The 27,581-nt window shown below is 40.1% G+C and overlaps 1 protein-coding gene across 1 annotated transcript; it reads right to left on the bottom strand.

The window, feature by feature from the left end:
- MATCAP2 (microtubule associated tyrosine carboxypeptidase 2) lies at positions 1 to 27,581 on the bottom strand (the record flags this gene model as incomplete). Its single annotated transcript, XM_082014777.1, has 7 exons — positions 1 to 252; positions 4,732 to 4,829; positions 5,354 to 5,659; positions 6,859 to 6,991; positions 9,121 to 9,264; positions 19,941 to 20,620; positions 27,557 to 27,581. The coding sequence occupies 7 exons, from the start codon at positions 27,579 to 27,581 to the stop codon at positions 91 to 93; spliced, it is 1,548 nt and encodes a 515-aa protein (XP_081870903.1). The 3' UTR covers positions 1 to 90.

Genomic DNA, 27,581 nt, shown 5'->3' on the forward strand with positions numbered 1-27,581 from the left:
TCTCCCACCCCACCCCTCATAAGTCCATTTTTGCAAGCTCTGGGAAGTCCAGTTCTACATCCCTACAAAGTGAATGGTAGGCTAATACTGTTAATTTATGAGATGCTGGAGCTCCTCATCAGTCAGCTCATTGACTTCCATGATCTTTTCCAAGTGCTCCATATACCGGTCATGGTCTTGCAAGAAGTGCGGTACCCTCATGTTCTCAATCACAGCTAGTCCTTTCAGGCGGTCCACATCCTCATATGAGATCTGTAAGGAAGGACATGGGTTAATTTTGCACTATAGTCCTGTTACTTCTCTGCTGCAGCTCTAAATTCTCTCTTGTGGATGAGGAAAGATTTCAGAGAAGGGGGATTTAAAAGCTTGTGAGAATCCTTTGAAAACATGAATAACTATGCCTCAGTGCAAGATGCAAAAAAATGTAATTTTAGCAAATGCCTCCGTACTTCCTCATTCTGCTTTTGATTCATTCAGTGAGCAGACTCATAGGAACCTGAATGAGAATGACCTACAGCAGCTGCAGGAATAGAGAGGGAAAGGATGAAACACATGTGAGTCTTGGAGTCTCTTCTCAAAGAGGTGGAAAGATTGACATAAGAATGGAAAAAACACTGTGCCAAAGACTGAGTAACGAGAAAGGGAGTGTGGGACAGGCATGGCACGGGAAGCACGCAGGCTCTGGCTTTGGAAAGGCATGGTGCTAGCTGACCTGAGTGCTGATGTTTTCATATTGACTAGCAAATGTCCTTATGCAAAGCTAAATTAAAATGCACCTCTAGTAACTAACTACAGCATGGGCAAGCCTTAAGCATCCCAATTAATTTTTTTTCCCCATTCAATAGCAGGGCGGAGATTGGCTTTGCCTCTTGGCATCAGAGCCTTCTGGGTATAGGTGTGACACTTCCAAATGTTTTCCAGCTACTACAGGGCCTACTACTTTTTTTTTCTAATGGAAGCTGAGATTTTTCTCCATAGTCTTACGATTCTACAAACTAGGACTTCAAGTCTTGAGTGCACAGTAGCTCAAAGTTCTGTGAATGATGGTCCAGAAAGGATGAATGCTTTGGCTGTGCAATAGCTACACAAGCTGCACTGCAAGCACAGAACAGGACTCCTTGGGCAGCTATCCAGTGTGATGAAATTTATGTGGTTGCCGCATTGTCTATAAGCTGCGTGTTCTGGGCACCCTACAGACAGAAGCATATGTACTGGCAAAAACCACAAGCCTGGCTGTGCTTACCAACTGGCACATCCTATTTCCTCACAGCAGGTTTGTGCCAGGTGGCTTGAGAGTGGAAGCCTGCTCCTTTCAACCTTTTTACCCCATGTTTCTTTCAAGGAGCTGAGCGCTGCACAGTCAGGATTCCCTGGAAACAGCCTACCCTCTTAGCACGTGATGGTTTCTATTTGGAAAAGATTAAAGTGACCATGAATGATCCACCAATGTGTAAGGGGCATGGAGGGGCTCTGGAAAGACAGGACGGTGTCATCCAGATTGTTAAACCTGTTCCATAGAGGCAGAGATAGGTGCATATCTCGCTGATAATAGGAACAAAGTCCGCAAAGAGACTGCATTTGCATCTGAGTACACGTATGCTTTTCTAGCTGCAATGACAAGATGCATCCTGATTAAAAAAACGAACATACACCCATGCTCAGGCTTACTCAAGTCACTAAGATACTGCTGTATGAAGATGGTGTGGCATTACAGCCGATTAACCTGTTTAGAAGTAGATACGGAGGAGCTATACAAAATCATACCATCTCCTCTCAGTCTGGAGACACAGCACCAAATGAGATTAAATACTGACCTTCCCTCCTGTCCCAACTGAAAACTCTACCTCTTTTCCTCCCAAAGGAAAGAAAAAGGATGATTTCCCCCTCATATTTATGTTCAGGGGTTTCTGTTAACTGCTGCAACCAAGAAACAAGTATCTGTGATCCAAGGTATGGTTTGAATGGGATGTATTTCCCCAGTTCTTGCAATTGCTAAAAAATGACAAAAGTTGACATCCTGAGGAAGTCAAAGACATAATCTCATCCTACTGTAGCAACAGGTTGTCTTTGTACCACATTGTACTAGGTAAAAAAGACTGAGGCTAAAACAGGCTTACTGAGGCTCTGTGTAATGTGTTCACATTCTTGGGAAACACAATAGTAGGTGACGTTTTGCTGCTTTTGCTTTTTAAAACTCTGGTAGTTATGCTACACTGCAGTGCACCCAATATCTGCATTCTGTTTCTCTTTAATATTACTTGCATGTGATTACTACATGAATGTTTTGCAGTGCTTCCCATATTCAATTCTTTCCTGCGAAGTTTTAAAACTGCTCCTTCTAAAAAGCATCTTTTCTCAGGCTTCAAGCTCTTTCCTCAGTCACTTTTAGGTATGCCACACAGCTTGCATGTGTTCTGTTTCCATGCACTGTGCTCTTCTACACTGTAAAAGTAATGCCAGAAGCATCAGGAAGGCATAGCTACCTCCATCAGCCAGATCTCTAGCAATCAGACGAGAACAGAAGACACAGAAACTTCAGCATGGCTCTGTCTTAAATACATTTGCATGAGAAAGCAGTGCTCTGATTTTACAGCTGTGTTAACTACCTACTGAAGTACAGAAGCAATTTCTTGTCAGCAGTATAGTTGACTGCTTTAGTTTCCTATTAATTATGTTCACACCTTTATTATATTTGTGATGAAAATACGCCCAAGGTAGGCATGCTGAGAAGGATAAGTTCACTTTTTACAATACAACACTGAGAATCTTCTAACGGCAATGAAAATTTTCACACTAAATGCTGGGCTTCCTTATGCTTTAATTCTGTGCTTTTTCTTCTAACCTGGAAGACATGCCAGCTGAGCTTAATGGTCCCTTTGGAACAACCTGATCCTCCTATTCTACCCTTAAACAAACAAATAAATCACCCTTTAGAGTGGTGATAAACTCGTAATAACCACAGACTAGATCTCAGTGCAAGTTTCGTATTTCTCTATGCTCACAGAACTTATATATGGAGTATATGGAGATATTAGAGCAGGCACAGTGAAGGGTCACTAAGATGATTAAAGCACTGGAGCATCTCTCCTATGAGGAAAGGCTGAGAGAGCTGGGACTGTTCAGCCTGGAGAAGAGAAGGCTCAGGGGGATCTTACCAGTGTGTATAAACACCTGATGGGAAGGAATGACAAGGGAGTCGGGCTCTTCTCAGCAGTGCCCACTGGCAGGGCAAGAGGCAGTGGGCACCAGTTAAAATGCACAAAATTCTGTCTGAGCACAAAACACTTTTTTATGGGGAGGGTGGTAAAACACTCTCACAGGCTGCCCAGAGAGGTTATGGAGTCTCCATCAGTGGCAATATTCAAAGCCCAACTGGACATGGTCTGGAGGAACCTGCTCTAGCTGATCCTACTTAAGCATGGGAGTTGGACTAGACGATCTTAAGAGGTCCCTCCAGACCTCAACTGATCTGTGATGCTGAAAGCAGGCACCGCTCTTATACACAAATTTCCAGTCTGATTGCAGATGTGTGCAGCAAAAACATTGAGTAGACTTTAAGATCCCTTGATTTTAGAAGTTGTAAAGTCAAACACTTATAAATTATCATATTGCCGGAATTAAATTGCTTGTAGACCTTTAATGTGGATGCCTTGCCATGTGGATTATAGTGGAATCTGTAATTATATGAAGAATGACTTCTTATGTTTTTGAAGTGGCTTGACAATCCTGCAGACTCCCTGAAGAGAGAAAGGGATAAAGCAGTGCAAAAACTGTATGTGTTCAGGAGTTCAGTGGGCAGAGGCTGTGTGGAGTTAAGCAGGCATAAAGCAAAATGAAGTTTCAGAGAATAAAGTTGCAGAGACTTATTTGACAGTGCAATTTTATTTTCAGAGCTTCCTAACTTGCTTCAGTTGCCTAAATAGCTCTTCTCACCAATATGGATGTTTCTGACACTAAAGGCAAAACTTCTTAAATGTGGACCAAAACCCTCTATCATAATATGCCACTTCCCTTTATCACCCACTGATTGCCAAGTAGGCAGAAATGTTGGTATACCAGCTCTAAATGCAAGCATAATATTAATTTGAATCCCAGTTTATGTGAGTATGAACCCTGCTTTATGCACTGTGGAAACTTAGCAATCCAAGGATTTGATTCAGGAAGTGTGACAAAGTTTCTGCACTTCTTAGTATGATTTTGAGAATAAACAAGCAAATGACAGATAGAATGGACATAAAATATGTTCTGTGAATGTAGAAATACCATGTATTCTGGGGAGAAAAATCCACCCTAGTTTTTGAAAAACATCAGAGGTGCCATCAGTGAGAGAAATCTGAGACCAAAAACTCTTTGTGGTGGAAGGGGATGCATTAGCATCAAATGGTTAATTTTGTTTTCTGCTAGGACCACCACCTTATCTAGCATCTCTCCCACTTGCCCAGGGCAGTCCATTGTACTGCAAGTCAGGTAGTACCCTGTAAAGGGAGGCAAGGGAAGTCTGAGAAATATGACCATAAAATCTTAATCTGATAAGTGAGGAGAGAGGAACAGCTGGTAGAAATTTTCAGATCTCAAAATATTTGTAACTTGCACTGTGTAATACAAGGTGCTGTACAGAACAGGGATTTCTAGATCCAAGTAACACAGAGAACAATGACTCATAGCTCTGTACAGACAGGCTTGCTGAAATGATAAAACTGTGTACCCTTTGGTAAGCATGAGTCCACTCACCTTTCCAAGGGCTGTCAGAAGATGGAAATCAATGGACTCTCTGTATCTCAGGATTCGGAGGATGCCATCCAAGTACACCTGATCCTTATTGAAACAGCCTAAAAGGAATCAAGATACATTGCACTCTGTCAGGGTTTGTTCACGGCATATTGTCAGAAGCCATTATGAGCAGAAAAAATTTTATTTTTAAAAACTAGATATTTATATCCCAGACTTTAAAAACTTTCCCAAAAACTAACTAGAAGGCTAAACCCACTAGCCAGAGAAAGAAATCAAACACAGAAGATGGTGTCTGTGAATATCCACAACAACATCACACGTCTTGTAATAAACATGAAAGGAGGTCAAACTGTGAGTATAAACTTTTTCATGGTTTTGCAATTTACATTTCCACTTCCAACAAAAAAATATCCATTACTGACTCAGTTTGAAAGTCTCATGGATGTGCATTTCCAGCCTTGTTTTCAATAGCAGAAATCATGCTGCCTCGTTTCAGAAAGTGTGGAGTCCCATTTCTCCCTTTTGCAAAGGTTTATACTGTATGACATGATGAAGGAGCTCTGTGCATGTTCTGAAAACCTCCCTGAAGTACAAAAATAGTGAAGACAAACAGGGAACCCACCTGGCTGTGATGTGTCAGTCCACCCTCTCTTGGCTCGTACGCAGTAATCCCACCTAGTATTGGGGTCCTTGACAAATTTCCCCACATCCTGGAAAAGCTGACTGAAGGACATTTGGCTAGCCTGATACACTGTGTAGTAGAGCAGCGCAGCTCTCCAAAGAAAAGGGTCTTTGCGGAACAGAACACTGTGAATGCTCGCTAGCCCCTCTTCTGTAGGGTTGATTGGTTTTAACCCGTGTTTTCTACGTCCGTTCCAGTTGCACCACGGCTGGCTGTTGTTGTTAAAACCCCGAAAATAATGAGTTCCTGAAAAGAAAGGAACACAGGATTTAGAACAGTAGCATCTAATGATTAAAAAAAAAAAAAAAATGGAAGGAGATGCCCACTTCAGAACTCTGAACTGGTAGGACTGGGCACTGGGAAAAGGGCCAACTTTAGCCTTGACTACAACAGAGAATTTTGTCAGAGATAGATACACGGTACAATTATTTACCTGCTGACTGCAAGTGGGACTCCTGAAAATGCCCAAGGAATACAAATGTCAGCAGGACTTGAGTTCCCAAATCCATGGAAAGGAATTTTCAAAAATGTCTTACACGCTGAATGCCTCTAGCATAGGCTACGCATTATAGTGAACAGAAGGAAGGAGAATCAAAGTGGCAGAAATGTTGCCTCTTGAAGGTGATTAAGCAGCCCTACTGCAGCCTTGGAAGAGGCTATGTCCCCTTACAATGTAAGGAACAGTGGCTCAAGGCAACTGCACGGCTTATTGTTCAGTTGAAATTCAGGCACTAGCCAAGTTTATCCAGTTTTGATGTACTTAATGAAAATAAATTCACTGCAGAGTTTGTAGAAATTTTCCACAGGGCTGGTCCAACCTTCTGTAATGCATAATCAAGGCAATCTTACACCTGTTTAGGGGTGGCTGGGTAAATTGTTCATAGCTAAAGCATACCTACATTTGCAATCACTGCAGCATAACAGAAGCAGATTTGTAAAGTGAAATGGCTGGTGCCAAGGTTGAACGGTTACGCAATTTTTGTTGCCCTTTTTTTTTTAGTCCAGGCTAGCTCTAAATTGCTCTCATGAGCAAAATGTCCCTGAGCAGCGACAGCATGGAAGGTATGCCCTGGAGCATAGCCTCTGGGCTAGCATCATCCGAAAGGATTACACTTTGACTGCTCCAAGATTCCTTCGGCACATGAACCTCAGTGCAGTAAGTGGGACTAGCTGGTAGACTCACTTCAAAAGCTTGCTCCTGATCTGACCTAAAATGCTAATGTACATGAACCCTAGGAATCCTCAAGTGGATTATCTTCCTTTCCCTGCATGCTGCAGTGATAAATAGGTTTCTCCTTCCCTTTGGCACATCTACAGCATTGGTTCTTTAGACAGGGACGTTCCCTCCTTCTGTATATGCACAGTGCCTGGCCCATCATTGCAAAGTAAGTAAGAATGCATGCAAGTACTCCCCTTTGCCTGAAGGAGTGATGTCATGCTCATACCAATTTCATGTCTCAGCATCCCTTCCAGCCAGTGCTCTCGCGCAGTGGAGATATTGATAGTGAGAGTGGGGCGGCCATTCACCACTGTCATTGAGGCTCGAGATAGCAGATCCTCTGTGAGATGGACCACAATCTGAAGGTGAGAGAGTTCAGGTAGCAATGAGCTGTCTTCTCACTCCTGTTTCTGCTTTTTCCTTTGGCCCTTCCATTATTTTATTTCTCTTTGGTCTCTTGCCCTTCACAACTCTTCCTTGCTACCAGCAATCACCTATGAGAGACACTTCTGACTCCACTGAGCTATTCTAGTCACCTGTGCTGCTGACAAAAACTCAGGCTTTAGTGGGACTCAGCATGAGGATTAAGACAGATGGATATGAGACTGCAAAATTTAATATGGTAACACTGACTAGATTCGGGGGGGTGGGGAGCAATCATATGCAGAGTAAATTAGGGAAAATTCCATTTTTTTAACTGTGTCTAATTATCTTGGTGTTACTGAGAACATAAAAGTATTAGATAAGCACACAAAAATTGACTAGGTATCTATATACTTAACTGTCTAAAACCCTTTTAGTTGCAATTCTAAAGCCACATGAATGAGAGGGGGAAGAATTGTGTACTTTGTTTCCCGATACATGATGCAGACTTGAAATATTATTAAAATACTGGTATTTTGTTTTATACAGGAATGTAGTTCTTGTTTTCTGTTTTCTCTTGGAAAACTGGTAATCAAAACAAAACCTGACAGAAAAGGAAATAAATGCATATTGATACATTCTGTTATTTGAGTTTAAAAAGACTTTTAAAACAAGTGACTAGGAGGGAGAAGGGAAACCCTCTTTGTTGAAGACTAAGCACCTTTCTCTCTTCATGTAATGCCTGAAGAAACAGTACTGCTCAGAAGAGTACAAGGGAGAGTACCTACAAGAGAGATAATTTTTTTTAACATCAAAGTTAACAAAACCCAGGGATCAAAGGTGTTAACATGACACTTCCCTGTATTCAAAATCCACCATTCATCTTCAAGTTCAACAGCATACAATCAGTCCCATAAAACCCGTATTTAAGATATAGGAAAGACAGGTAAATCCCAAAGTATTTAGATTTAAAGCACAGGTACCACTTAGCTTTATTAACATCTCTTCAACTGGAGAGAGTATTTTGATATTTTAGACAATACTAAGCATGACGTATTAACCTTATTTTTGCAGAAAAAGTAAAGCATTTCATTAAGAAGGACATGGGATGTTTGATGAGGGTGTAGGATCCTGCTTCCATGAAGACAAACCAAGACAAAAATGAACTCAAAGGGAGATAAAAGCACAGCAAAGGCCAAAAATATATTTTTTTTCCTGCTTGCTCTAAACTGTAGTTTTATAACCTCACCCTTAGAAACACAGGTAAAGTCTGGTATCAGTGTCAAACTACAGTGTCCCAAAAAGGTGTGATGAGTTTAACAGTTTCTCCTAATAATATTATGTTTACTAATTAAACTTAGTTTATGGGAAGCTAATTGTTTTGATCCCCCATCCCAGACTCCTTTTGCTCACTGCCAGTGATCTCATCCAGGTCTTGGACTGTGTCAGCTGGTGTTTTCATTTGGAATAATTCTCTTTTTATACATTCAATTTCATCTGACTCTTCCAAGCAAGTCTATGTAACTCAGTCAAACTGGACTTTTCAAATCCTGAATATAGGAAATAAGTTTTTTGCTCTAAAAAGTTAGATGGTTAAAGTCAGGAAAAACCAGCACTCAGTCCAACTCAACAAGCCAACCTCTTTCAGACATTTTTATTCACTTATGTCACTTCCATTTGTGTTGCTTCTTATAAATCAGTCTCTTGGGCTGCTGCTTATTTTTTTTGGCCTTTTCTTAACTCTTTCCTTTGGTGTAAATAATTTGACACAAGAGAATGGATGGCAGAACTGATGAATAAATGGAAATGTGCTAGTCTCCAAGTAGCTGAAAAAAGGAGGGAAGGAAGGGTGTCGTTCTTGGGTACTCCCAAAAGAGGTGGACTGAAGAACAAACATATATGAATCAGGAAACAGGCTCAGAGAGATGGCTGAAGCATTCACAAGGAATTTCATCATTTCAATTGTTCAAAAATTAGCCTGGGCACAGCCATGAGAAAAATATGATGTAAGGAATATTCTTGTAATTATAGAGGATAGGCCTCTCAAACCGTCTCTCAGGTCCATCCATGTGTAATTTCTAAGATCGACATAAATGTTTCTTTCCTGGTCCAGTGTATGGCTCACCTCACCAAGACAGCCTTCTTTCACCATGTATTTCCTGACGTGATTCCAGATGCGACTTTTGGTCAGCAAGCTGCCTCCAGTGGCCTGTTCAAATTTTTCATAGCTTCCGTATTTCTGCAATGTCCGCTCCATAATGTTAATGGACTATAAAATACAAAAGCATAGAAAATATGAAAGCAGCAAGACCCCCGTGTCAGACTGGCATGTGTATTCTTTCTCTCCCTCTCAGTCTCTCTCTTTTTTAATCCTTCTTCTTTTTTTAACTCATTGGGAGCTGAGGGAACTGGGGTTGTTTAGTCTGGAGAAGAGGAGGCTGAGAGGAGACCTTATCGCTCTCTACAACTACCTGAAAGGGGGTTGTGGCGACGAGGGTGTTGGTCTCTTCTCCTAAGTAACTAGTGATAGGACAAGAGGAAATGGCCTCAAATTGCGCCAGGGGAGGTTTAGATTGGATATTAGGAAAAATTTCTTCACTGAGAGGGTGGTCAGGCATTGGAACAGGCTGCCCAGGGAGGTGGTGGAGTCGCCATATCTGGAAGTGTTCAAAAAACGTGTGGATGTGGCGCTTCAGGACATGGTTTAGGGGACATGGTGGTGCTGGATTAATGGTTGGACTTGATGATCTTAAAGGTCCTTTCCAACCTAGTGATTCTGTGATTCTGTGATCAAACTGTAGTCATTAGATATAGGCTGACACACTCTCTAACCAATTAATACCACCTTCAGACATACACTAGTGCCAAAGTACTGAAAAAAGATTCTGATCAACTCATCTTGGACCCACATACATGAGCATGACACAGATGATTATCAGTGAGGTGAAATAATACCCATTTTCTCTTTAATTTTGGGAATGTTGTACAACTGCCTTGTAAATCAGACATAGCTCACAAGGGCATTTGCAGTTTAAGCTGTCAGCATGTTTCTTTTTATGGTTTTCCAAAAAATTTTACAAAGATCAACTATTACTGTCATCTCACTTCATTTCTCGGTATTTTCTAATTTAGGAATGCTGAACCATGATTCAGCAGATCTGTAACTACAATTTTAATGATAATTTCTACCAGAAATGTCCCCTTACGATGAAATCCTCTGTACCATGGGTGTCTGTTTCAGAAAGGAGGAGAGAGAACAGGAACTTTTTTCACAGAACTTTCATTGAAACCTTTCACTTAAATCACAATACTTCTTTATAATCCCCCAAAATGAAGGAGGCATGCTTCATTAGGCAAACAAAGTGGTGTCAACAATTCTCTTATGTATTGCTGCTAAAAGTAGTCCCTTGTGGGTGGAAAGGAAAGCATGACGCCTATAACATGATCTGAACTCTGTATCTTGAACATGTTACTGGTGGGGTGTGAAATGCTCATCCCCGGTATCCTACTTCCCAACATGTCATTTCACACCCTTAAAAGAAAATGTGGTGTAGAATAACTTCTTGCTCAGCAATAGCCCAGGTACGGGGCTATCTTTTCATATATATGAGAACAGAAGCTCCTAAGAATCTCATAGAGAAAAAAATATTACTGGTATTACCTTAAAAAATTAATGTTCTTGCAAAGAAAGTAACACTAACGATGAAGGTGGAAATCTTTCAGACTGAGTATCTTTTTACGTTTTACACTTTTATCCATGCATGAAGCTGGTGACATGCTTGTTTCCAGCTATGTGGTTCTGACATTGGTCCACAAAAATAGGATTCATTTTGCATGTCTCATACCTACTAACAATCCTATTCTGTTTTTTTCAAGTTGAAACTAAGCAATCCTGAGTAATTGCTACTGAAAGCCATAAATGCTAGCTAAATGTATTCTTAAAGTCCTGTAGCTCTTTGATGAGAGAGAACACCTACCTGAATGCCAAAGAAATACTACACCTACTGTTTAGTGTTTGTCTGCCTCTAATACTTGTTACTGAATTTGAAGGGCTTCCTGCTCAGACATGAATTTCTTTTTCAAGAACGAAGAAAGCAGCATAATTTACTACCTTAGCACAGATTAAAAAAAAAAAAAAAAAAAAAAGCATTAGCTTAAAGAAGGCTGTCTTTGGGGGGGTTAAACAATCTGGAAGCAAAGAATCTACCTCCTGTGTCTCACTGCTGTGATCTCTATTCCCACTGCACCTGAGTCTCCTCAGTAAGTTTTTATTTACGTGGGAGCAGAGGGCATATGCTGGAGACCATTAATAGCAAATGGAAAAGTGAGGCATAAACAGAAATCTGTTATTGGTTATTCCAAGATCTATACCACCAGTCCTTCTTCAGGGACAGCCCAGCAGCACCGCAATACGTTACTCACAGAACTTGGCCAAAAAGTCAGTGCGCGTGGCCTCACAAGAATGACTCCAGTAGAAACAGGCTCACCATAAAGCCACCCAGTGTTGTGACATGAATGCTGTCTCCTCTCACTGCCTCCTGTGCCACCGAAACTCCCTAGCCACCACGCTAACTCCAGCAGCAGTTTCAGGCTTGACAGGGACTGGCGACATTTGGCTCGTTCCCAGGATCTGGCCCATTTGGGCAGCCGTGCCCCTGCACTTGCTGAAGCTAGCAAGAGTAAGAAGCAGATGTTATGGAGAAGGGCACCAACGAGGAACTCGTCTCTCCTTTTTCAAGTTTTCTTTATAAGATCAGGCGTCAGGATGTCTGAAGAGAGGTATCGTAAAAAGGGGAATGCCGTGCCACCTCCTGAGCCACCACCAACGATCTGGCTTTGCCTCTCCCTGTGACAACACTGCAACGAGCACACAAGGCAGCACAGCTCCATGCTAGGTGTTAGGCAGCCCCACTTGGCACCGAAATGGGTAACTCCCAGGAGAATCAATAGGCACCCTGCAGACCTTTGGCTCGATCTTTTGCAGAGAAAATAAATCCTACTGCTCCTAAAGACAAGAGGTGATGGGTCTGCTGCTGTGAAAACTGCAACGTCCTTCTGCAACTTAAAACAAATCATGTTTTTCCACATGAATGTATTAAAAATAGAGCATACACCCTCATCAGGTGCAAACTGGGTAGCTCTGGCATCATTTTGCTAACCCACTGCTGTACATATTTTTTTCCTGTGAACAGTCAAGTCTTAACATTGCTTGTCATTTAAAAATGACCTCAGCTAAATGGAACAAGGCTAGTGTCTAAGTATTAAAAGAAGGACTACATGAACCCCTCCTGCAAGGCCTAATGTTTCTGGCGACTAATAACAATTGCTTCTAGCAAAATTTAGGATTGAGGGCTAGATGTAAAGAACACATCAGAGCAAAATCTAGTTCTTTTTTAATAGCTTGTGTATTTTCCCAAATGGTCTTTTCCTTTTTTAAAAATTACATCTGAATTTTTAACTTCTAAAAACATTGGCTGTTTTATAAGTTTTTCAAGTGTCTGCAAATGCTGAGGCTTTTTCCTGCCTTACACAAAATCCTTGGCTAAAGAAGCAGCCCAGAAATTCCTGCCCTCTGTCCCAGGAAGTTTATTCTCAGCCAGCAGCCTGAGTAATTCATGATAACAGTTCTTCAGTTTCCTTTGCAAGGTGCCAGATCCTTCAGATACTTATGTCACCTACTAGTTGTTTGGTGTATCTGGTTTCTCTGAACAATTAATTAACTTTATTTGCTCACTCTGAAAGAAGTCGTCTCTGAATTAATCTTCTGGCATGAAATTTGTCTTCACAACTTTTTGATACTAAATTTCAGTTAAGTCTATTAGATTAAACACACTAAGAACCCATTTAAATTCTTGGACACTTAAGTTCCTTTGAATGTGCAGCAGTGACTTCCATTCCTAAAGAGACTTGCTTCCCAGCAGCACCATGTTTTGTCTCCTGAACCTCTTCCTTTTCTCCCCATCTCTCCCTGGACAATTCTGTCTTAGTAATAAATTCTGGAAAAAAATAATTCTAATTAATAGCATTCTATAAAAATCACAGCGAGATGAAGAATTAAGACCCAACAGGGCCTGCCAGAGAACTGCAAGCCCTGGAGCAGCTATGCTACATGGTGCCCCACTGAACCCTCACTTTCCGAGATAGGTCTTCCTATGTTCAAATGTATGGTTGTACAGAATGGCAATTCCCCTCAAAAGTTTTCAATAACGTGATTTAAAACACAGTAGATGCTGTGGGCAGAAAAGTTTGGCTTTAAATTCTCTGAAAGTTATTTACTGCAGGAAGTGATTCAGGGATGGATGTTATTTTCAAAAGCCACCAGCATTTGGTCCTTTCCTTTTTAAGGGTTTTTAAGGCATCTTTCAGAAAGTATCCAGCACTCAGGCTACATCTCTCTACTAGTAAATCAAACAAGACCAGATTATTGGCTCAAGTGCCAGAAGGGGTCCACCCATTGAGCTGAATCGATGGTAGGCCCCAAGGCAAGGTGTTGCCTTAGGTGAATCAGCACTCTCAGGCAACACTTGGCCATAGCCAAAGGATCATGTGTCTGTTGGGTTCACAACAGAAGTGAGAAGCAGGCCACTACATTTTGATGCCCATCCTGCCTCACAGCAAACCAAACATCAGGTCCAGTTCAGTTTCATATCAAACAATGAGAAAAAGCTTTTCCAACAGTGCGATGGCAAAGCCTTTGGATGGAGAACAGGCGAGTGAGATTCACAGGCTGAAGGAAGCCAATAAAGGTAGCAAAGATAAGTAGGCTTGAAGAATAGCAAAGATACTTTACATACTTTTTGAAAAGAGTAGGACAAATCTAGATATTACTGATCAAAGCTGAGTAGGGGTGGATGAGAACAGGTTTGATGAAGCAGAGGACTGGCAAACCATTTGAGAGTAAGGAAGGGGGCAGTTTCTTCTTAATGTGAAAGCTCATAAAAATAAGGGTATTTGAGAAGGGCTTGTAAACTTTATTAACGAGTTTTCTGTTTTGACACTGTTTATGAAGGTTACATAGGTTTATTTGGTGGTGTTATCTCAGAGGACTCTCCTACCTTAGTCAGAGTGCAGCTATTTTCTAAGACTACCTCATCACAACAAACTGAGAAAACGAGCACTGAATGTGCATTAAACTTCCTGCTTGGCTATCTGTAATGGCAGACTCCCTGGAGCTGAAACCTATGCATGCCAAGGGAGGCAGCATGAGTTTGGAAGTCAGGAGGCCCAAGTTCTAGCTCCTCCTGCCTGCCTGCAGGCACCCTCCTGAACTCTTCCTGGGCTGTTTTAAGGCTTTTCCCAAAATGCTGTGAGACATTTGAATCAACAGCACAATATGAATAGCATGTTTTCAGAGACACATCCCTGTGAAGAAGCACAGACCTACTATGGCATCTCCCACTTCAATCCATGCATATTGAGAAAGTCATTAAGCTTAAGCACCCTCATTGCTGAACACATATTCTCTTGATTTGGAACTTACTAAGAAAGGAGCTCACCACTATTGCCTTCTCCCTTGACTCTGTTTCAAGCAAAACAGAAGTCCTGATAATTTTTTCCAAGTGGGCAGGTGTGACTCTGGAAGCACTGAAACAACAGGGAGAGTCATCACACACACACACATTGCCACCAGCACACAAATCTCTGGGGAGTGTCAGATCGCCCCAGCACTAAAATGGGTCCCGTCTCCAGTGATGCTGCTGGTTTTGACACTTCTTGCCACAACCACCTCAGCTGGTGGTGGTTCCTGAGGGGAAAAGGTTTGGGATATTTTTGGATCCCAGGCACGGAATACAACATGGAGCCCCTTCATTTGGTGTTCTGTACCCGTCTCTGAGATGAGATGACTCAAAGAAGTCAGGTGTTGCAAGAACTTGCTGGGAAAAGGAAAAATCCAGACCAACATGCCAGCTCTTGCCTATTCCAGCATCCATTGTGAGCTTATTTTCCAGCCTCTGGGGCAGCAGAGAGCAAGGTACTGATATTGCCACAGTTCCTAAGGCCAAACTGTAAACTCTTCAGCAACAGGTAAAAAAATGGAAGAAATGAAGGACTACGTGGCTGTACCAGGTTACTGGTTAGGAGTACTAACTAGTGACAGAACGAGAGGAAATGGTATCAAGTTGCACCAGGGGAGGTTTCAACTAGATATTAGGAAAAATTTCTTTACTAAGAAAGTGATCAAACATTGGAATAGGCTGCCCAGGGAGGTGTTGGAGTCACCATCACTGGAAGTATTCAAAAAATGTGTAGATGTGGCACTTCGGGACATGGTTTAGTGGGCATGGTGGTGTTGGGTTGACGGTTGGACTTGATGATCTTAAAGGTCTTTTCCAACCTTAACAATTCTGTGATTCCGAGTAGTAATTCCTGTTCTTTTCATTATTATCTAAAAGGTCTGGTTTAATCCCTCTTATCGCTACCAAAGAGAGACAAAAGAAGCAGTAGTCCCAAGACAAGTCCCCTTGCACATAAAACTCTGCTGATGTTCAAGAACGTAATGACACAGAAGCACTAACAAGAGCAAGACAAGGCTTTCTTTAATTGATAGGTTTAAGTTGTGGTGGTACTGGCTTTTTAAAACCAATTTTAAAACAAATTACAGCCAACTAGGTCTCTGAATCCCAAGTCAGCCATGTGCAGCAACACAGCTTAGCTACTTGAGTTATTGTAGATACACATACTGATAAGACATGCTCATCAATCATTTGAGGCAACCAAGTTAGAAAATTAGTTTAATGACTTAGGGGTCAGATCCCTACATTCAGAAGTAGCTCTGCTACAAAAGGGTTGCAGTCTCTTGAGATTTGTAAGATGGATAAGGCTTGCAGGCACTTTCCTCCCTACATAGCTGATGTGCTGGGGGGGAAGCTTCCCAGGTGCATCTTTAGGTAACACTAAGATGTAGCAGATGGAACTTGTTAGTTTAATCAACAGCCATAAAATGGTGGCTGCCCTCCTTTTTGGGTCAAGTGGAAGGAATGAAGAGAAGTAAAAGCAGATTTTTTGAGGTTAGTCTACTAAGGCTGTAGTATTTTGTGTTTTAGTCAGTGTTTACAGTGTTTTTTCTTTTGCATGCTTGTTCTTGGTGTGATAAAGAGCATGTTTAAGTAATTCAGAGCTGGTAGAAACATTTTTAATGAAAAACTTTTCAAATACTTTGTAAGGAATTGAAAATTAATTTTAACTTGGTTTTTGTATGGGACTGTGTCCCATAATGAACCTATGTATACTCATACTGTAGTATCACTAGAAGTGATCTACAGCCTCTTCAAGTGGAGGAGAGAAGTTTGTGCGGGACCCTGAGAATTTATGCTAGTTGGATGGCCTGATATGCTTTGTTTTGTTATATATTAACGTACTTTATCTATAAATCTTAGTTTAGGAAGGAATTTGTTACTAGTGGAGAATGAGGTGTTTTATAATTAAATGCCCTTTGCAGCCAGTTACACATTCTTGAATCTTCAACATGCCTGAGCTGTGACATTGCAAAGGATTACTCAGTGTTGACTGTCATGTTGTTTAGCCTTCCAGCTCCACCTAACTATTTTTTCAACATCTGATAAATTTGCCAATTGTATGCTACTTGTATTAATGACTTAAAAGGTGTGTGATACAAATACTTGCAATGTGGCACAACTGACTGATTTATTAACTCAAAACTGCTATATTTTTATGAGTACAAAGGAAAAGGATGTACAACTCTTTCATGGGGGATTACTCAATCAACAAAATTATGATTTTTTTAAAATATGTATATAAAAATAGATTTCCTGCTTGTACAATTCAAAGAAACAGGTGTTAACACACAGGTGACTTGAAGTTGCAGCTTCATGCTGATTTTGGTTCAGCAAATTGCAACTGTGAAGTCATCTGCACTGCAAACACTGGGGACAATTACTTCTAGCTAAGTATTGACATCTCTAGCATCTGTGCAAAAGTAACAAACACTTTAAGTGTTAAGAAAACTTAACAATGAAGAACAAGTAGCTTGAGCCAGAAGGAGTGCTAATAAGAAAACTTTCCTATCACTTAGAGCACATAGTTGCTGCACTGACCTTGAAACGTTGCAATAAGAGAATTAATTTCTGTAATATTAGATATGTCAGTCAATGTGAAAAGCTGCAAGTCTGCATACTATTTCTTATTCTCAAGTTCCCTTTCCTAAAGGCACATATTGTGTGACTCGGGAAAGAACCTCATTATGAAGAAAATGAGATAAAAGTAGGACAGAAACAAAGAAACAGAACAAAGCATGAGAAGACATAAATATTATTTTCAAAGGTATTAATAATTCAAAAATGTTTATGTCATGTCTGTGAAAAGTCAATCAACAAAAGTGTTGGACTGTGCCCAAAGTTTAAAATCTTTGATCTGACTAGAGGCCTGGGGGTGAAGTGGGTGCTCGCAAGCCTGTGTGTTCCCATTGCAGCACTGCTGTGTTAATGGTTTGCAAATCCATAGTGTTCTTTGCCTTTAAAAAGAAAAATTAAACAAATAAATGGGGCAGGGTGTGTTTCATCTTCCAGATATGTTGCAGTAATGCTATACTAACCGATTCCATGGACATGCACAAAAGCAGAAAGGGCAATAAGAACACACAATCTGTTTTAATGTCCTAGCAGGATATGCACAGTTGTGGGTATCTTAAAAGGCCCCTATAAAATTGCTGAGTTTTTTGTCAGGAAAAAGCTGTGTTTACAGAGATATTAGTCATAGAAAGCAAATGTAAGTTCCTATAAGCACCTTTTATAGAAGAAAATAGGAATAATTCTGTATCTGTCCACAGAAAGCAAAACTTAACTAAGTACAGCAACAGATGAAAGCTAAAAACATTAAAAACAAAAAATGAAATTGAATTCATCCTTGTTGCAGGAAAAAGGATGACTATATGCCATTGTGTTTTTACTGCAGACCCAAATCTTGACACCAAGTACTTTTTTTCCACCTGAATTAATCTTTCTTGAACTTAACATTTCCTATAAGAAACTTACGTGTTTCTTCTGACAAGTAAAATCTGCATGGAAAAAAAATAACACCGAGAAAAAGCAAGTGCTCATACAATATTTGCTGATGAAAACTTTGATTAATGATGCTTTTTCTGGATAGTAAATTTGCATGAAAGGAAATTCAAATTTGCGTGGAGCTGAAAATTTCTAAAGCTAGTTGTAGATGAGAGAGTGCCACCTGCTGGGCTTGGAGCTGTGTTAAAGCTGCTTTTTTGTCATTTATATGAAGTGCAAGATATTGTTGTTCAGTATTTTTAGGAGCTGAACTTTGAAGAAATGCTTTTCTTGCTAAGAACTTCTATAATTTAAACGAAATCTTTAGAAATAATTTACATCATTCTTGGTAAGTTTCAGAAATATCCTTCATTGAATATTAACTCCTTCACTGCTTTTAATAAAGTTGTAATAAAGCCTTTATTTTCCCATGCTCTGTATGTAAAGGGAAAAAGGTAGAGTTACAAATTGGAATAATATTGAGGAATCATTCATTATTAAAATATTCATTATAGGGGGTTATTAAAAGAAGGGTAAATCAATGACAAGCCTACTCCATAAAATAATTTTTAAGGCTCTGCTACCTCTAATGAAAGGGATCATTTGTATTCAATTCAGTTTTGCAAATTAGTTATTGTTGATTTATTGTAATCTATGATTAATGTTGCTAGTATTGCTATAAAAATCAAAGGAAAACTTGCTAAAAAGCTCTAGCCATGGAGTAGTTTTATTTGGTGTCAGTATGATTTGGTTGGTTGGTTAGAAGTATGGAAGCTGATTTTAAGAAAGTTAACAGCTGTTCTTTGTTTCCATAAAGAAAATAAATTCATAATGAAAACCCAGCTACTGAGTTTTTAAAATATAGAGAGATGTGAAAATGCAGACCAAGCCTTACAATACAATGGCTTAATGGGTAATTCATTCTTGGAATTGGGGGGGGGGGGGAAATTAAACTTTTCACAAGTCTACTCACTTACCAGAATCCATGGTACTTTAATTTATGTATGCTTTTCACCAGGAATTTTGGGGGCATTTAAGGTAAATATTCACATCACAAAGAAGTGAAACTCATGGAATGGCAGGATCTCTTCCCAAGTTAAGTATCACTTGAAACATGAGATTGTCTATTTAGAAAAGTTTGTCAGACTTAAATAAGATCTTTCTAAACCATTTTAAAATAGCAAAAGTGGAAAGAGGACTGGTTCTGTTATTATATAGATAAGCATTGTTTTTTGTCACTTAGATCAAAGTTGAAAGGAAGGTTTTTGTTGTTGTTGTTTTGGTTTTTTTGTAACTCAAAGACAGGTAGGAAGCCAGGGTAGTTACATAGAATGGAAATGTCTGTAGCTATGTTACAAGTGTGGCTGCATATTATGAAAAAGAAAACAAACAAAAAAGGGAGTCTTTTTACCTCTCTCTGGAATGGACTTTTTCTGCTGCTTGATTGAGCCTTATGTATATCCAAATATCCTTTCAAAGTTGATTAAAACAAGGAACATCAACATATGCTTATCCAGCAACCATGACCTTAAATAATTGCTATCCCCTCCCAATCCCTGTGTCCCCAAGAGTATTGGCAGGATTTCTGTGCTACTTTTTTCTCTGTTTATTAAAGCCTATTTAGGCATTGTATTTTTCCTGTATTGGACTCTGCTTCATTGCCTAAAAAGCTTTCTTGCCTTAAATTATGTTTCATGTAAACCCATTTATAAAGAACTGTGCCTTTATCCTATAGAACTCTGTAAATACTAGGAAGGCATTCATTTTTTAATAAAAAATATTTTTTTTCAGTTTGACTATTGTATTGTCATCTTTGATGCATTTTTCAAATAGTAGGGGAGGATGGTAAGGTGAAACAACTTGCTACTAACAAAGCCAAATACCACCTTAATAGGTGTAGGAAAAAATAATCAGTGGAAAAGGAGGGGAAAAAAAGTAACTATACCTGCTTAAGAAATCTGTCAGACGCATGGCTGTGCTTAGCTAACACGTTTGGCAGAGCAGGGTTTGCATATTCAAACTGAGGATTGTATGTGAAATCTGACTTGAAGAATTTAATCTTCTCTTTCTCCACATTGGAAGGCTTGATCGCAGTCAATAAACAGAGTTTTCGGCCAGAGACATCACCTTCTTTTCCATGGCTTTTTGAGGACTGGGATTGCTTTGGCTTTGTTAGATTAAAATGCCTCTTAGTTCTACTTCTGGGTCGAGGCGGCAGTCCTATGCTGCTCCCTGCAACTGAAATACTGTTTGTAAACTTCATGCTGGTAGACACTGGACTAGTGACGACGACGGACGGCTGTCTGTTAGTGCAGTACCATCCACTGCTGAGCAAGGGTAGCGGGACTTTGATTTTGCGGTGCTCATTGCTTCGCAAGGTGGTAGAACACTTAGTTTTTCTGTGTTTCTTGTGGAGAGCAGATGACAGCTTTTGAGCATGGTGTTTTTTTTCCTCTTTGCTCTGCAGAAGGACGTTGTAGCTACTGGTTCCTGTTGTGAAAATGTCCTTAAGGATTCCAGAAGGTGGGCACTGGAGGCTGTTTTCATTATTAATGTTCAGCTTATGTTCTTCTGGACTCAGAACTGATTTCTTAGAAAACTCTGTCTTAGGCCAGTGAAGTTTTTCTGCATTGAGGGGGGGGAAAAAAAGCTGAGGACAAATTTGATTGATTCACACAGCAATACTAATCTTAAGGACTAAAAACTACAACACAAATGAAACAGAGAACTTGTCTTAACTGCAGTCACATCAAGTTAATCTTGACTTCTAGACATATGGGACAATTGTGTGTGTACACCACTTCTGAACAATTAGGCTGGGACTTGTAAGATCTAGCTAAGCAAGTATTTTACGCTTGCATCTCCATGCACGAGTGCACTGTTTGCAGCTAAGAACAACTTGTTTAAAACAAGACTCTGTGCAAGACTTTATGAATATTTACTGTGGCATTAACAAATTTTTAGTTTTTAGCAGAATCTAATTTATGATGCGAGGCAGGCGTTCTGTATGGATAAAGAATAACTTAAAAAATAGGAAACTGCATAGGATTATGTGAGCAATATTTACAGTGAAGTCCCACAGGGATCTGTACTATGATATAAGCAGTCTGGTGTGACCTCATCTGCAAAATCTGATTCACATAATTTACTCTCAGAAAGGATAAGAACATTGGAATAGGCCAGCCACTGTGAATGATTTACAACACCATATGAATAGTAACATAAGTTTAAAGACTTCAGTTTCATGTATTCCTTCTTAATACAAACAATAAGCTAAAGAGGAGAGAGATCAGCCACTTACACAGTCCTGAGAGTCCTTTCCACAAGTTGTTCTACAGTAACAGCTAGCTTTAAAAAACACTTAAACATTCTAAACTAAACTGAATGCAAGAAGGTTCTTTGAATGAATCCTCCTCTCTTGCTCTGACCCCTGGCATAATCTTCAGGGGAGACAAGTCCCTGGTGCAGGGCAGCTGCACAGAAAAGTCGTGGGGGATTAAAACTGTATTTAACGTATGTGCTGGTTTGTTATAGAGAAGTGACCTCTCTTCACTGGTTCTAATCATCCCCTTCTCTCGCCAACCAATTCATTCTGGAACATTGAGACGAAAGTAAGGGCACAAACAAATCCTGACACAGAGAAATACTTCCTAATTCTGCACCTAAAATGAAAGGATTCACAGGGCAGGAGATACAGCTGGAGCTTGATTAAAGCCCACAAAAGGGATTTGAGCTTCAGCCCATAGTTATACATAGCTGAGCTGTAATTACTTTACATACAGTAATTATACTTTGAATGGAACATTAGCAAGAGAGCATTAAATGCCTCAAAGGGGGGGGAAAAATCAACAGTAGTTTAATTTCAGCTTTATTTTCACAGTAAAATTAGGGTTTGGTCCCAACATAAGCACCATGACAATGTATTTCATGCTGTTAGACCTCTGTCAGTTCCATGTCAACCTGTGTTTCTCACTTCCACCAAAGATGCTGTTCTAAAAAGCAAAAAGACAGAGGTCCTGTTTGTGTGAACATAACAATGGGAAATCTGCAGCCTGGGTGTCTCTTCTACTGGAAAGAGAGAGGTAGAAGCATTAGATTATTCTCTTCCACTATAGCGTGCGTACCTTGTGCAAGCTCAGTTTTGTTTTGGAGCAAGTTTGCAAACCTTCTTTCAATGCTTGGTGCAGGAATGCACTCCTTGGCATTCCTGTTCAAATTCTGTCAGATCATTCTCATCACACACGTGACAACCTGCCTACCTGGCTTATCTTACTTTACCAGGAACTGTCGTGGTGAGAAACCACAGTTCCCATCACAAGGAAAACAACATCAAAACAACTACCATAAAATGAGATGCATTTTTTGGACAATAGAATAGGATGACTGCTCTCATGTATTTCTTGCCAAGCATTTGAGATTGACTTCAGGCACGTACCAAGTATTACAGTATGAGAATCTTTACTTTTAAGAAGGGTAGATGAAAAGCAAGGTTTCCAGAATGTCTGAACACAGAAATATTAAATTTCTGAGCATGTGACTTTGCTTGTGTAGACAAAATTGAAGTTGGAAATTACATAGGTACTTCTCAAAATACAGACAAGATAATAATGTAACACTAGTGGTGGTAATGCTTCACCTTCTCTATTAAACAATTTTCAAAAGCCACAAAGAGCAGAGAAGCCTTAAATTGCCACTACATAGGGAATAACTTAGTTAATACCACATGCGTAGAAAGAAACAACTCAAAATGACCTTAAAACACCATCCCCCAAGCTCTTGTATCAATCCAATACCAAAAACTCATGACAGTAAGCTTTCAGAGATAAGTAATACAGTTTGCCAGTAATAAATGCATTCATATCTAGACAATTTCTGGATGTGGTATGTCAGAATTCTCCTGCAAGTGTCACAAATGGTGGTCCAGTGCTGAATGCTCACTGGCAGGTTTCACATGTACATGGTTGATGTAAAAAATAGTTTTCCCCAAATCTGACAGTTACTTTATATGTGCAATCTCATAGCAAAGTGATTTTTCAGCTGCCAAACTAAGCATGGCTATCCTTAATCTTCTTCTGACTAAAGATGGATATTGTTTGATGCATATTTGTGCTGGAAACCTAGAATCAACACATAATCCAGCAGATTTGAAAGATTATATTAGAGAACAGTGTAGTTTTCACAGAATTCATTTGAACTGCCATTCTAAATTTCTGTATTGGTCCTGTGAACATCATTATTTTACAAAATAAACTAGAAAATAATATTTGAGATGACATCAAAATCATGTTGCAAACGACCAAATTTTAAAGTTCTTTCTCTAGTACATTTGTTTAATCTGTAACAGTTATAATTTTAAATTCACATCTATAAGTCAGACAGCATTGACCAAACTGAAAATACAGTGTCTTCTAGGAAACTCGACTTACTAAACTATATCCAAGAGTTTCCAAGGGTTAGCAATGCCTGGTGATTGAAACAGAGGTCTAGTATTCTGGATATAAAACCAATTCATCGCACAGCCCATATGCTGAAAACATGCTTCAGTGTTTCGGAGAGTACTGAGGTACCATAAAGTAGCCAGTCAGGCAATGGATTATCAGCCCATCTTAATTACATAGATTGGCTAGCAGTGATATCCATCTTTTAAACTCTGGATACTATAGGACAGATGTCAACAGATTACTTCTAAAAGGTCTGTAAAAGGCAAATGGAAAATTGCTGTGCTATAGCATAACTCTGTCTTGCACATCATGCTACATACCATACAGGTTTTATGTTTTTTACCTCATCCACATGAGTTACATGTGTTCTGAGAAGTAGAAACCTGAATTTCCTGACTTGACCTATTTCAGTTTTTGCAGCAGCAGTCAAAAAATATATCCCCCAAATATAGCTCCCTAAAAATGCACAATCTATGTATGCAGATTCTCCTCACTGATCTTGCTTCCACTCAAAGTCACAAAGCCCCAAGTCCTTCAACAATTAAAAAAAACAAACAAAAAAACTCAACAAAACTAGCATAGTCTCTCCCAAAAAGACCTTCCCATCATGTTTACTTCCATATTTTGTTCCTCTCTGCAACAGTACAGTAATACAAACACAGGTCCTAGAGGCACTGGTTTCATTACCAAAATAAACTGCCAGGTTTGGAGTGGAAGGTGACATAGTAGAAAGAAGCAAGAAGAGGAAGGAGGGGGCAGAAGAGCTGCCTGTCCCCATTTTGACATCAGCAAGGATAGAAAATCCTCCTGTTCAGTGGAAACTTGGTCTGATTGCCTTGGGCTGGAGTAGAGCTCTGCCCCTCTTTGGAGCAGCTCTGCTTGTTTTCTGCTACCCCATAAAGTTGGTTAGCAGGGGAGCCAGCCACAGGCAACTCCTCTGTCTGCCTAAAGGATCTCAGGCAACTGTGGATCGTGCCCCAGCCAAAATCCTGTTGTTTTCAAGGTATCTGCTGGAATTGCCAGTATTGGACTTACTCCATCCTGCAGATACAAACATAACACGTATCACAGAACATTACAAAATACCACAGGCTTGGTCCTGTCAACAGAGGAGTTTTCCCACTCTGTAACTTTATTTGTATACATGCAGCTATTCCAGTGTCACAGCAGTACTGGAGAAGGGATGTACCCCAAGACTGCTAACAGAGGATATGTGGGAAATCACAAATCTCACTATAATTCTGTGCTAACGAAATAATTCCCATAAGTCGCACCCATTGCTAGCTTTGAATCTTGTAGCATGTCAGACACTGCCTAATCTTGTCAGAGGTTATTAATTAGAAAAAAAAGTTACATTTTTATGTTAGATTCCGGAAGTAGGTTATATTATTGCTTTCCATCATTTAGAAATTGATGTATTGAGCTAATCTTTTATTATATTAATAATACATGTAATAAAAGCCTAATGTAAGATTTTTTTCCCCAGACTTTGGGAAGTGTTGTAGAAAAATCTTCCTCTAGGCTACCAAGTAGCTGCTATCCAAGTAGCTTCTTAAACACCCGTTCCATAGCTTGAATTAGATCAATAATGGCAGATATTTGTGTGTGCAGATCTCTGCCCAGCTAGCCTTGCTCTAATAAAGCAGAGAGCTGCTGCGGTTTTTGAGCAGCTGCCACTGAGGTTATATATGCATAATGGACAAATCATTTCCGAACTGCAGCTATGATTCTTGGGGTGCTTAGCAAAGATATTCTTGGAGCAGTTCCTCCTATCCTAGGAATGTAATGGTCTGAGACACTGCTTTTGGTTTTCAGTCCAGCATTACCATTTTAGAACATGCTTGAATTTCTCTTTGTTCAAAATCAGAAACAAATAGCTTGACTTGAATTTTCAAATTTACAGAAATGCAAATAATATATGTGGTCTATCTACAAGTAGTAAGAAAATAGTGACGTTTGAAAGATAAGAAGAAAATATACAGATGTGACAAGTAAGATTCCTCCTTTGACACATTCTGCAAATGGACAATTATATCACAAAGAAATTTTTTATCCTCTAATCAGGTAATGTGAACAGATTAACAACTGTCTGTAGTTTATGAGCTCTAGACTGTATGGTTTGTGGGTGCAGAGGGCTGTAGAAAGAATATTCTGCAAAAAGCAGTCAATGGAGAGTGTTATACATGAATATATAACATTCCACTACCTTTCTACAGGCTTATGTTTGAGGCATAACAGAATCTGACCAGAATCCTGTAGTGTATTTCCTCACCACTATAAACACATTTAAGGTTTACAAACACTCAAGTTGTGAACAGAAAGTGTCAGGCAACTTGAACTAAACATCACTAGAAGCTCTGTCTATAATGACTGAAAATGGTTTTGCTGTAGAATTAGTCAGTGAGCTCCTGTAAAAAGGCTGATGTGGAGCTACTTTCTATTTTCACAGCAAGTTAGTTATTAACTAGAGACCATATGATGTTGGGAGCTTTGACATTTAACCTAAGAAGTTTTTTTCCTCAAAAATACCCACTTATTTGATATCCTTCTGTAATAGTGTATCTGTCACTCAACTTTAGTTCTGAGCTCCAAAACCAAGGGCAAGTTTCAACTATGAGCTTTCAACTTGCATGCCCAATTCATTAAATGACAGTGTAAATAACTCTGAAATATCCACCATTTAAAGGATTCATTGGCATAATTTTAGACTGTGCAGTTTGTTTTTCGTTCTTTAAAATTGCAATGATACTGAAAAATGTACTCCTCCTGCGTTAAAAAAAAGTGTAAACTGACTTGCAAGCAATTTCATGCATGTATGTTTCTACACTGAAATGTGACCTTACGTAGTTGACTCCAAGTTCAGACTCTTCAAATTAAATTATGTAGCACAGTAATAATCGGTAAAAGTGAATACTCGGCCCTACTGAAATCAAGTAACAAACTCCCATTCATTTAATAGACTCAGGATATAATCACAAAACTAATTTATAGACAGACCTGCTCAGGATGAAACTTCCATCCAAGCAGATCTCTAGCTTTCTCAACTGCAGCACAGGTGTTTTCAGGAATATTTGATGGAGGGGAATAGACCCCCAAAAAACTATCTTTCTATTTAAGAAATCTTAAAGAGTTAAGATTACAGTTCCTGTTGTACATCTATAGGGATGCTCCATCTGATTCCATGAACTTTATTTCTATTCCCATTACCAACACTCATATCCATGCACAGATGCAACGGCATATAAATTGCACAGAGAAAGAGTAGCTGTAAGAAATCTCAATCATGATTGTAACAGTACTCTATGAGGGGACACTAAGACACCTCCACCAGATCTCTTCTAGACAGATTTCCCCATGACAAAATAACATTGGCTTGAAGCAGCTGAAGAAATGACACAAGAAATGATGTCAAATTTTAAAAAAGGGAAACATGAGTGAAAAATTTCTTTTGCAGCAGCAGCTGTGTCGCAGGTTTTCTTCATACCACATATAGGCAGCACTGAAAGTAAAAGTTTTTGATACCACTCCACGTTATGCTTATATACTCATAGTACAGGTTTTTATATACAAGTACTATAAAGATTTGTAAAGTTCTCTGAAAATATGGCAAAGAGGAGAGTCGAAGGGTGAAGGACATCAATGTAATCAGTGATATTTTTATTTGCATCTTCAGTCCCTCGCTCCGTTGAAAGGCGGGGAGGTGTCACCTCCACACTCCCCAGTGTCACTGCAAGGGGACGCGGCCCGTGGGCAAACGTACCCATGCCCGTATTCACCGACGGGACTCCTGCTTCGCCGCCTTTGAAGACAGGTAAGTGCGAAGCGCCTCGTCCTATCTCGTCCCCACGGAGCAGGTACGCTCATGGAAACCCCTCGGGTGACTTTTTTTCCGCGCGGGAGCAGCTGGAGGACGGGGGGCGACGACGGCGGGCGCTGCTGGAGTGCTGTGGCGAGCGCCTGCGGGGCCGCGGAGGCAGCGGCCCGACCGCGCTCCCCTCCCGCCGCCGCAAGCCCCTCGCCAAGCCGGTAACGCCCCAGCCGCCCTGAGGGTGCAGCCGGGCCCCGGCCCCGCCTCAGGCTGCCGCCCCGGGAGCGGCTGGGGACCGGGGGTGGTACTCACCGGTGACGCGGATGGACTCCAGCAT

Source organism: Phaethon aethereus (assembly GCF_964289735.1).
Source record: "Phaethon aethereus genome assembly, chromosome: 2".
Taxonomy (NCBI): Eukaryota; Metazoa; Chordata; class Aves; order Phaethontiformes; family Phaethontidae; genus Phaethon; species Phaethon aethereus.